Source organism: Neodiprion pinetum, chromosome 6 (assembly GCF_021155775.2).
Source record: "Neodiprion pinetum isolate iyNeoPine1 chromosome 6, iyNeoPine1.2, whole genome shotgun sequence".
NCBI lineage: Eukaryota > Metazoa > Arthropoda > Insecta > Hymenoptera > Diprionidae > Neodiprion > Neodiprion pinetum.
This window is the reverse complement of record NC_060237.1, coordinates 21,135,637-21,147,798: the sequence shown is the minus strand read 5'-3', so window position 1 is coordinate 21,147,798 and position 12,162 is coordinate 21,135,637. Positions and strand designations below refer to the sequence as shown.

At 38.1% G+C, this 12,162-nt stretch overlaps 1 protein-coding gene and 1 long non-coding RNA gene across 2 annotated transcripts; both read left to right on the top strand.

The window, feature by feature from the left end:
- The first annotated feature begins 1,151 nt into the window (after positions 1-1,151).
- Positions 1,152-1,934, top strand: LOC124221139 (uncharacterized). The gene is made up of 3 exons (XR_006883749.1): positions 1,152-1,268; positions 1,563-1,644; positions 1,824-1,934. It is a non-coding gene; the product is annotated as an uncharacterized lncRNA (long non-coding RNA).
- Positions 1,935-6,211: 4,277 nt separating this feature from the next.
- Positions 6,212-10,947, top strand: Syt4 (Synaptotagmin 4). Its single transcript, XM_046630841.2, has 5 exons — positions 6,212-6,427; positions 7,145-7,839; positions 8,214-8,372; positions 8,478-8,795; positions 8,970-10,947. The coding sequence occupies exons 1-5, from the start codon at positions 6,376-6,378 to the stop codon at positions 9,087-9,089; spliced, it is 1,344 nt and encodes a 447-aa protein (XP_046486797.1). The 5' UTR covers positions 6,212-6,375; the 3' UTR covers positions 9,090-10,947.
- The last annotated feature ends 1,215 nt before the right edge of the window (positions 10,948-12,162 follow it).

Genomic DNA, 12,162 nt, shown 5'->3' with positions numbered 1-12,162 from the left:
TATCCGTTTCGGGTGATATTTTTATCGTCTTTTTTCGTTAGTTAATTGGTTTATTAATAATCGTTTCACGTAACCAGCTATACCACAAAAAGAGAGTGAGCGTAGAATTCAGTGTTATTACGGTGCAGGTTTTCAGATTAGGTATAGCTTTTTAAAGTTTTCTGCATAGATTATTATTAACAGATTGCTCTCCGGCAGACTTTGATTATAGTTACAAGCGTTGTGTGACAAGAAAATGCCCCAATAATCTGCTGTTGCAGTTTTCTTTCTTAAGTTCCGATAAACTGGACCTTGCGAAACGTGACCTTTGAGTCCGTGTCTCGGATTTCAGATCACGGATCGCGTCTTTCAGGTGTACACACGTTTGTGAAAAATAATTGTGTACAAATAATTGTAACGTATTTATTACTCCTAGTTCGTTTTGGCGTCGTTCCGTGTGTATGAAAAGCAACTTATGAGGACGTTGGCCAAATGAAAGAGTCGGTCGTTTTCAAGGGCGCGTTTTGCTTACATGTAGCTGCGTTACTACGATGCGTAGCGTGGCGACGTGAGCAACGTAACATCTTTTCAAAACAATAACAAACCTCGGTCTGCTCATTCAGAATTTCTTCCTGGAGATCCATACTACGTAATCCTTGCCATGTAACGAAAGTTAATGTATTAAACATCGTTACTAAATTGTTTGAAATTTCGAGTGAATGTAAAACGATAATGGTTGTTTATTTCTCATACCTATTATGCTTTTGAATAGCTATAGTAAACTTTGAATGGCGTTTGAACTGATTTCAAAGTTACACTACTCCCGTACTCTTTGACACTACTAACAAAATATGGTTGTATCTTACCTGGTTACAGGAACGAACTGCACCTGCAACTGAAATCATTCGGTAGCGGAACTAATGAATTTATTGCAGAAAAGTAACAGGTATGAAATAATCCAACTCATTTCTCACGTCATTAAGTAATTGATAACATTTTCCACAGCTTGGTATAATAAGTAACACACTAAAATTTTAGAACATTAATGAAATGTTGTCGTCTTATATAACAACTGATTACAGAATTAAACTGCAGCAATATTGTTCGGAATTAATGAAAATCTGATTAAATCGTCCTTCTAGCAATAAATGTTGGGAAACAAAATGTAGAAGCTGAACAGGTCACAATGGGCCGCATTTAGCAATGATCAAAATGAAGTAACTTGAACAACCGATTACTGGATGCAAAATGAAAACCAAACTAACCACCATAGTCAATCAAAGTGGAAGGTACGTAATCGATTATATTTTTAATTATAGTGCCTTTTTTGATCGCAAATAATTTTATCAGTCAGACCATCTTGACTGATATTGAATGCTACTCACTGTTTTTATGCACTTATTCAATATTGTGCTCATTTTTTAAATTTTCTATTGTTCATTTCTGCAGATTATTTATCACTATATGAAAAACCACTGCAATATTACAGTGAAAAAATTATTTTGACATAGTCAGTCTATAAGGACATGAAATCTGTTTCGAGTATGTTGTGTGAGTAATATTCTGCTACATTCTTATTACAGTGTGAAAAGAGTGTCGTTTCGCCATACAACCTGAGATGCTACGAGAACTACTACATGTAAGGTGTGGAGCAACCCGGAGGAGGTAAGAAAATTTATTTTAATTACTGTTTGATAATTCAATGTGGTGTACTTGAAACCTAATTTTTGTCCTTGCGTAACATGCGGCAAATAAATGTGGAAATATACAACAGTAATAATTTATCTGAGAACCGAAAATCCAGTTTGCTGAATTAATTCGAACTTCCTTTTTCGCTTTTTCAGGTCTAAGCAGAGACATCCGAGTAACTTCTCCATTACTCAGCAACGTTGGTGAGTTTGCACGTGTTAGGTTACGGGTATTTCCCTGGGACTCCTTTATCACGTGGCGTGGCGGTAACAATTTAATTGTTACACGAATCTTCGATTTCTTAGCAGCATGGATAGGCTCATTCGTGACCGCAACGATGCTTGACTTTAAGTTGGATGTTTTTTTTTGTGTTGTCGTTGACCTATTTTACCATAGTCACTCAAAGTTAGAAATTTTGCACGTTGCTGAAAGTGGAATGAGCATCGCGACAGATTACCATCACTTACTTGACATTCGCGAAAACAAATTGTGTTTAGCTACAGATATAATAATCTACCTATGTTTGAATTTGCGAGTGATGTCGTTTAAGCAGTGGATAAACCTGAGGTTTAAATATATTCCAACGATTGGTTAATCGATCGCATTTCAAAGTCTGGCACAACGTAATATAATCAAATTGCATGATAAATCTTGAATCATTTTCAATTTTTCAATATCCAACAACTACCGAACAACTACAGGCTTAGCTCGCTTAGACAAATTTTGATTAGCATTCAGGATGTTTTTAATCTGTCTTACAAAAGGTTGATGTACCGATAGTTAGCCAGCAATGACTAAAATAGTATTTTCGCTGACTATGGTACAAAAACATTTTGTTCCCCACAGGTAACCAATGAAAAAGTAAGTCACAATGACCACGGTGCAAATGAGGAAGAATGACGTGTGTTGGAAAGAATGGAGAATCGTTTAGAGCGAATATAGGTAATCGGGTAGGTAGGTGGTCGTTTCGGGATCCGTCGCGGGGTTTAATGCAGATGTGCGTGTGAATCTCTTTTCAACATTTCCGTTGGGTGGTTCCGTTGGGAATTAGGCGAGGGCAGGAAGGTCGTGATGTGTCGCGATGTTACTAACTTTTGTAATCCACAGCGTCAAATGATCACAATGATTTTCCTCTAGAAACATGTAAAAGACTGGAATATAAGAGTCTCTGAGCTATTAGTAAGGTTTCAACTTTTAAGGAAGTTCAATTTCTCAATTTTTGTCGTTCTGCAATCATTTTCCAGTCGTTATCGAATTTAATTACTTAGTCATTATCGATAATTAATTATTTCGTGCAATTGATTACTGTGATCGTTTGAATGAGCAAAACGCATCTCTGGACCATCTATCGCGTTCCGTGGTACGCTAGATGAGGAGAGATGCTGAGCTCGAAGACGTCGCGTCGAAGAGGACCGCCGACCGTCACGCCACACAATAATGCATGCACTCCAACCTCCCTCCCGAACTTGTCTCGCATCTCAGAACAACAATTCGCATCGCCACGTATCAGATTCAATAATACTCAGATGCGGATTGGGTTTCTATCGAATTTTGTTACAAGTCCTAGATATTTACGGTTCTTTGTCAGGTTAATCGGTCGCGCCTTTTTGCGCGTAGATTAATCACGGGAACCAGACGCACCTTTTGCGCGATCTTTGATAACTAGGGTGGCAACAGACCGGGAAAATTTTGTCTAGCGGAAAAAGTCAGTGAATTATAATTAACCATACGGAAAAACGCACTGTTTTTTATATATCGTTTTCAAACTGCGGCTATGCTTCGTAAATTCAGCTAAGCTAACTTCCGGAAATGGTATCATTTAATTTCTAATTATTGGTATGAAACGAAGCAATACTATATGTTTTTTAAAACCAAATTTATGTATTTAAGGTGCATAACTTCTATAGCGTTTGGTCGTAAAACATTACTACCATTACCTAAGGTTCGTGGGAAAACGTCAAAGATTTCTGAATTTTTCGACTGGAAAATTCAGGGAAAAGTCAAGGAATTATATTTGAGCAAAATTGTCGCCACTCTGGTAATGCACATCAATCTATCGCGCCTTTTGCTTAGCGGTTTCGTAAATGGTACAAGTAAATGGTACAATGAAAAAGTAAAGCACTCTCGATGTGGTAAGTCTTCAGCTTTTCAATCAATTTTTTATCAACAACTGAGTTTTCAAGTTTAAATTGACCGTGCCTTTGCGCGTTGACTTGATACTATTTGGTTCTAAGAGAAAGCGCGGTATCTGCAAGCCGACAGTCAATTTGCGGGTATAAAAGTCGCGGAGTGTACAGTGAGGGTAAAGAATCTTGTAAGTATTTATAAAACATATCTGAGGCTTACAAAGGTATTTTTTTAGTGATTGTAGTGTTTTTTGCTTCTGAGAAACGAACTAAGTCTTTTTACAAGCATACCGAAAAATTTGTAGTCTTCATTCGAACAGAATATTTATTTCAATAATTACAGGTAGAAAATTAATTTTGATTCATAAGGTTTATAATTTTTTCTTTGATCAAAGAAATGTAGGTAGGTTTACGCGAATGTCAACGTTGGACTCGAGATAGTTTTTATCGGTGCACAGTTTATAATTTTTGTTAGCAACATTAGTTTAGGTGTTTTGAATATTATTGTGTAAAAATTATGCGATTGGTTTATTCGTCACGTGTGGAAAAGCGTTTGTATGTATAGCGATTTAGATAGATTTTGATATCTTCGATATCCCTAGGAATTTTACGACCCACGGTGTTGGATGAGCACCGCTTGCACAACCGGCCGCGTGCCTTACAGGGCTGAGCAGAAAACAAAAAACAACATCCTGCGTCATAAAATTTTTAGGGATATCAAACGTGTCAGAATCAGAGAGAAACCTCTAAATCTCTGTACAATTATAACCAATGAAAATTTTGCAGTCAATTTTGTTTTCAATTTTTGCTGCAATAACATCATTTGTTAATATATTTGTGATTTATTTCGTTACTTTCAATTAACAATCCTAGATTTCTTAATTCTTACGATAAAAACGCAACTGAGAACTTCTAACTCAATCACACAGGTTTAACGCGTGGCATTTTGACGTTGCGTTGGTACCCATTTTCACGAGCGTTTTTTTGCCATCGACGGCGTGGCGCTACAGCCTCTTTGCCATCGCGTCAAATTTGACGCCCGTGAAAATAAGGCCCAAGACAAACGCCATTCGCCTGTAAAATATTAACAATTATTTTTCACCTATTCTTAAAACAATCACACTACATCTAAAATAAACCATCATTGGATTATATAAGCTGTAACGGCGAATCTCGAGATCATAAGGCAAGGGGGGAATGGGCTATACGGGCTTAGACCGAAAAAGGCGCTTAAATCGCACCTTCAAAATTCCTCTTAGAATTAGTTGTCCAAAAACTCAATCAATTTTTGAGCGCTGTTTGAATTATGACTCCTTCCTGCTACACCGTAACACTAACAATGCTCTATCTCACTTGCACAGCAGCAGACATATTCTGTGCATTGCTTACGACACGCGGTCCATTCTCTACGTCGATGAAAGAACCGTACAATTTAACAATGAGTTGCGTACGATTAGGCGTCTTGTCTGCTAATTTGAAACTTTAATCGTCACGTAGTCTCGAACGTAAAGGCAAATGAATGTATTGTTGTAGCCCTCTTAAGTTTCACCCCGTAATTAAATATTGAAGACAAACATAATGTTAATTCTAAATATAATTATTTCCACCTTCTAATGATCTGCCTGTGTTAAACATAGTTTTGCGCATTGCAGTTTATCTTGCAATTATAACCTATCGCAGACGGGGAAACTATAAACTGAAGCATGTATTGCAACCTGGTTTCCACGATGAACTAAAATGGATTTAGAATAGACTCGAGTATGAATCCTTGCGTACACTGCTCTTCAAACTGCTAGGTATCGTTATGACCAACTAAGTGAAAATCGTATTGCTTCGCGACGTTTTCATTGAGAGCGATTTATTTGCCACCTTTCGGGAACGAAGGTTTGAAAGAAGCTGTCGCTTGGCTGATTTTTGGGTATAGACTAATCATTATGAGTCTTTCAGCTCTTTCATTTTTGAAAGGTGGCAAATAAAACATATTACATCGCAAGTACTCGACTTTGCATGAGATGAACGCATACTGATTTATAATTACCGCTAATCAAAAGGAAAGTACCGAAATGAGACAATGATTTAAGCTCTTGCTTAGTCATTCACGATAATAACTTATGGGTAACTTGATACTGCTTAGGATATATTATAACCCACAATTTTGCGAAATCCTGCATCAATTAAAAACTCTACCATACACTGATGACGATTATACGTTTCGCCGCTTTTCTTATTCGCATCGATATTTCAAACCGAAGACACGTTGCAATGAAGTTTCATCGCTTTGTTCTTATTGTTACATGGTATCCTGATGCTCGGCGAGTAGTAACGGAGCGATGTGATAAGGAATAGTAAGCTATAGCTCCGTCCTGTAGCGAATCGCCATCCCCTGGAGATGGTCGGGTTCGGGATCCTTTCGGGTCGCTCGGCTTGGGTCGAAATCATTCTCGCGCACGCCCAGGTCTATTGATCGACGCACGATCGTGCCAGTCACAGAGTCGGGAGACCGCGACGTGGAAAATAGCAAGTGCACTGAGCATCAAAACGGGTTTTTGGATAAGCGTTTTTACCCTGAAGAACGACCAACATGGTCGGAGGAGTTCTCGAAGATGGTCCGCTGATACGGCCGGTTGATTCTGGTAAGCTTCCATTGACACAAGAAACCTGTAGAATCACAAAGTTACCTGACAGCGTTTTGCCTCTTCCTTTTACAAATTGGGAGTTGACCATAAATGCTATACTTGTATACCTGTACATAACTACATGTACAGCCCTACCGCATTGATCTTTCCAAGTATGGGCATTTTGTTATAAAATTCATAACGTTTGGTCAAAGCGATTACACCGCTGGGTTAACATCTCTGCTGTCAGGTTTTCTGGCAAAAGGCATAATGTGTTGGCGATTCCCTTGTTGCGTCTGTCAAATTTACGTCAACAATATGGTGCACACTACATCATCCTATAATGAGTCTCGTCCAGCTTTCACATTCAGACTAAATGCAACGAATGTTAAATATTGCATAGATCCAATAAAAAATGCACCACGAGGAATAGATTTTTGTTTTGAATAACTTTCGATTGCAGTATTAAATCTACGCGTTTCGTATAATATTGAAATAACGCAATTAACTTCACATATTTGGGATGCGAAACTACGATCTACTTACATACGTGTTAGCAGAGACGTGTTATCAATGCAGGGTTGTTTTGCAAACAAATAGAACTTGACCCGCGATCTGGCAATCGCGTGGCATTAGTCGTCACGCAAAGAAGTGAGTCATCCCGACGGCCTACTCAATCAACGCCTGTAATCAAATCTACAATTAAGCCCACGGTTTGCCCCCCTTGCGTTTCAGTTTCAACCGCCACCCTCGTAGCGCTATGCATTGGTGCAACTCTGCTTGTATGCGTGGCTGTCGCCACATGGTGGCTGTGCCGTCGACGCAGAGGTCACACCAAGCTGGGACCAGACAAATCTTTGGCCTTTCGACCGCCCCACCGGAAGCCTACGGCGGTAAAGAGCCCCGGGAGTACCAGCCACTATCTTAAAAAAAGTCCGAGCCCAACTGGTCCGGCTAAAAGCCCTCCAGGTTCCGGAAGTCATACACCAAGCCCCATCGGGACACAGCCTATGCAGCAGGCAAACAACCAGTCGACGCAGCCTCGTTCGCCCCAGGGTGCTGGCACCCCCGTGCAAACACCATCCGGAGAAATAACTCTAACTATTGAAAACGAGAGAGACAAAGCTGAGCTTGAGAATAACGAGAAGACCGATAACGTAAATGCGAATCGGGACAGCAACAAGGATGGTCTGGGTCAGCTGGAGTTCAAGTTACGATATCGGAGCGAGCAGAACGCGCTCGCTGTTACTGTGGTTAAATGCAAAGACCTTCCGGCTCGAGGGACAAATGCTACTCGCGATCCTTATGTCAAACTGCAACTTCTACCCGATAAACAACACCGGGTGAAGACCAGGGTTCTTCGTAACACCAAAGATCCCGTGTACGACGAAGACTTCACCTTCTACGGTATATCCCAGAACCAACTACAGGTTTGTAGTCCGCAAAAGGGAGTTGTAGACGTATCATCAAGTGATGAAACAATATTACAGATTTAATTTGGAAACGTTTCAAAGAGCCATGTAGTGCCCTTACGAAAAATTACTATTGTTGTTCTACGGAAGTACGGGATGTGAGCAGTTTTCAAAACCGGTGCTGCTCAATTACTGGATATTAGCAGTTGGTTTTCGAAAGGATCGACTGTATTTATTTTGGATTACGATCCAGCATTCAAATTTAAAAGCTATCGGACTCCTTTACTGATGAAATATAGACTCCGTCGAACAAATGAATAATGCATCATTTTCTTTAAATGCTTAGATAGACTGTATCAATTAGGCATTTACGAGAAATTTTCTCTTTGTAGAAAATGACACTTCACTTCGTGGTCCTCAGCTTCGACAGGTATTCACGCGATGACATGATCGGTGAAGTTGTCTGCGCATTGTCATCTGTCCCCGGTTTGGAACAGGTTGACAATCAGCAATTAGCATTGTGTCGTGAGATTTGTCCTCGGAGTTTGAAGGTATCCCCGACATTTGCTGCACGCAGTGCAGTGCAGTGCAGTCGCGTAATGATATTTCGAGACGATTGTGAGAATTTCAAAATGAAATCAAATATCGGTTTTCAGATCCAATCGCAGGGAAGAGGTGAGCTTTTGGTCTCACTTTGCTGGCAACCCGGTGCCAGCCGCTTAACGGTAGTTGTTCTAAAAGCTCGCAACCTTCCAAAGATGGATGTGACTGGGTTGGCAGATCCCTACGTAAAGATGTACCTCCTCTATAATTCTCAACGCATTGCAAAGAAGAAGACACACGTCAAGAAGCGAACTCTTAGCCCTGTCTTTAATGAGTCCTTCGTATTTGATATACCCAGCGGTGGTGACGGCCTCGGAAGCGTCAGCTTAGAATTTCTGCTACTTGATTGGGATCGCGTGACCAAAAACGAGGTGAGATCTAGATTGGAAATTGTATAGGGAAGATGGGGATGAAGTAAGGCAGGGCTCAAATTTGATTAATTACGGTCAGAAAATTAGATGAAAAATCCTGATCCACTTTGCCCCGGTCTCCCCTATCTTTCGCGAGTTTAGCTTCCCGTCACTTTAATCGGATATCTATTTAAGGTGATCGGCCGGCTCGAATTAGGGAGCGCGAAGAGTCAGGGGTCGGCTCTGAACCATTGGAACGAAGTGCGCAGTTCTCCGCGACGACAAATTGCTGATTGGCACAAACTGAGGGAGTAACCCGTCCTCGTAATCCCGATTTCGATCCCCACATTCCCTCTTTCCCCCTTTTCTATCTTTTCTGAATCCCTAATTGTCCTTCGCCGACAGCCCTACACCTTAGCGCATCCACTCTGTAAAGTTGTAAAATGTATGTTTTTTTAACTACCCACTCAATGTAACTTATAATATGGGCTTGAAGTGAATGTTTTATGGAAGAGCAGTCAGTGATTATGATGTTAGTATTATAAGAGAATATGGAAGAGAGTAAGTCGTACTATTCGCAGTTATGATAATAATACCTTGGGGACCCATCGGATTAAAAGAACGAAATATTGAAATTCAATACTCAATACAAGCAATGGGTGTATGGCAATCTATTATAAAAATTGATAAAACTGAATTTTAACCCGACTGCAGCAGTGCTGCAATCGAATATGAAAGCTCTTTCAAAAAAAATTGTTATCCTATAGAATATATGGTGGACCGACCTAATATCCCGAATGTTTTATTGACCGATAATTAAGTCATCCGATATACGTTATACCTTATACGTTTGAAAGAATTGCTTTTGCACGTATTATTAACCTTTATCGTATAAGCCCGAACATTTTTTAACTTAGAATACGATAACGTGATTCTTATAATTCAATTCCCGCATACTCGTATTCTACAGGGTGTGTTTCACGTGTTATACAAACTGAGGCCCTGTTTAAAAATATATAGAGAGCATAATATTCTCAAAATGCTTCCGTGTAGAAGATCTGCACGACACTTAGCATCAATCAAATTTAGTGAAATGTTCAATTCTGTGCTGCGCGTAGAAGAAATATAATGGGTTGATGTTTTAACTCGTGCTAAAATTTATAAGCATAATATACTTGCAGTGATGGAAAATATTGGAAAAATTTTGGAGCACTTTAAAAAATTGACGTATAATCAAGAATAAATACTAGAGAATTGATTGCAAACTTCGTCAAAAATAGAGGTAAAGAGAGAATTTTAATGTAGTACTTGGAATTCGAGGTACAGGATTGAGCAAATTTCCCGTAAATTCTTTTGATGTTAGTTATCATTGTATTGTGACCAAGCAAAATGAATGTAACGAAATTAAAATACAATTTAGGCATAACATTTAAGACGTCAGCCAGCAATGATCATTAAGTTTGACGATAAATGCTCATGCATTTTGAAACAAAAGTTTGTGGAACAAGAGCCACCACTGTTATAAAAACTTTGATGACATATGCGATTTGAATAATTTAAAAGAAAAAGCTCAAGCAATTCTATAATACTTACCTGGCGATAGGATATTTCGTAAAGCCTACATGAAGATTGACGTCGTTCGTCTGATATTTTAGCTAGAAGCTTTCTGTTTTATTGACATATAGTTGTATATATTTAATATCAAAACAATATAGAAACTATGTGCTGAATTGATAATTTATGATTTACAAATTTTGAGTAACTTTATTTTGATTTGGCAAGGTATTTTATTTTACATGCATATATATACATGTAATTCAAATAAACCACCGCACGCCCGCCCTGCGTGATATTTTACTAGTCAGCAAGAATTCACTACGTGCGAAATTGTATACCATTTACATCTCATGTTCATATAATATCCATAAAAAATGTACCTTCTATCTGTTCAACGCGTATACAGGATATAAGCTGTTCCAACATTTGATTGATTCATTGAATTTTCAAAGAGTTAACGAGACAACTGTGTGAATTACTAAAAAAAAAAGTAGTCTGCTAACGAAATTCGTAGAGAATAATCAAATCAGATAATCAGAATAATTACATTATTTGCACTATTGAAAATCAATACTCGAATAATATGCAAATGATTGGCTAAAATTAGCTACACAAACCAACGATAAACTTCAATCCAAGAAAGTCAGAATATTTGCTTTACTGAAGTATGGGTGAAATGATAGTGATGGTTAAGTAGACTTACATATAGTAATTGGTTTTGTTTTTACGGAATTTGTCATTGGCTGTTGTTTGATCAAAAATAAAAACAGTAAATGGTATTCACTCTATTATTCCAGTATTTCAAGCATCCCAGATATCAAGTAGGGTAAAAACAAAACCAACCAGCTGAAATATAATTGTCTTGGTTTAATGCTTAAGATATACGAGAGAAGATTTGCATCGCATTGAAGGAGATGCTTTTCCTTGATGTATTTTGGCACTAAACTGGGCATATTTCGTGAACAAAAATGTCAAACAACGTACTGTGCGGACAGATTTTAAGGGTGTGCCATCAATAAACCATTGAAAAACACTCTATGATACATTATGTATTTGGCTAATCCCTTCCAGAATAAACTGACTCACGGTCCGACTTTTAAAGAAAAGTATGGTTTAATTTTCATTCTTCTAACATGCTCTTAGCACGAAAAACGAAAACCGGAAGAATTTTGCAAGTAATTAACAGTAAAACTATCGACATGAAAGATGACGTCAAGCAATCAAAAATCTTACCATGACATTTTGATTGATTATACGATTTTCGACAGGGCAACTTCTTGGATGAAATAAAATTATACATAGTGTCGCGTAGAAAAATATTTTATTTCTGTTATTCTGTAAAAAAACGGTATATTATTACATATCAAGTAATTGAAAAAAAATCGTAATTCTGGAAATGCAAATGGGTATTTAAGAAATATAAAACACATATCAATGCCTTAACGCAACATTCATCAAAGTTATGGATTAAAAGTATTCACGACAGTGATAACCAAACGTAACAACACTTAGAATAACATTGCATCCGTAATTAGATGCTGAATTTGTTACTTGTGCGTTGAAAAACCTGCCACAAATTTATAACTGCCATCCGTAACGATAAAAATTATAAATTTTTGGAATTATGAATAGTGGGCCACTTCGAAATGACAAAAAAAAAGCTCACTGGCTAGATATGTATTATTTCATTCGACTGATCAGAAATAATCGTTACTAGGCCAGACACGTCGAGCTTTTCTGTATAAGTAAATAATTTGATAAAGTCATAACGAAACTTTAATATTTACACACTTATGACTTTGTCATAATTTGCGATGTGCCAACAGCTTAT

What these genes read in the sequence shown, in the direction of transcription:
- Syt4 (XM_046630841.2), top strand. Translation starts at nt 6,376, where the DNA reads ATGGTCGGAGGAGTTCTCGAAGATGGTCCGCTGATACGGCCGGTTGAT. An exon ending in GATACGGCCGGTTGATTCTG is followed by an intron (nt 6,428 to 7,144) that starts GTAAGCTTCCAT and finishes CTTGCGTTTCAG; the next exon opens with TTTCAACCGCCACCCTCGTA. An exon ending in TTTGTCCTCGGAGTTTGAAG is followed by an intron (nt 8,373 to 8,477) that starts GTATCCCCGACA and finishes ATCGGTTTTCAG; the next exon opens with ATCCAATCGCAGGGAAGAGG.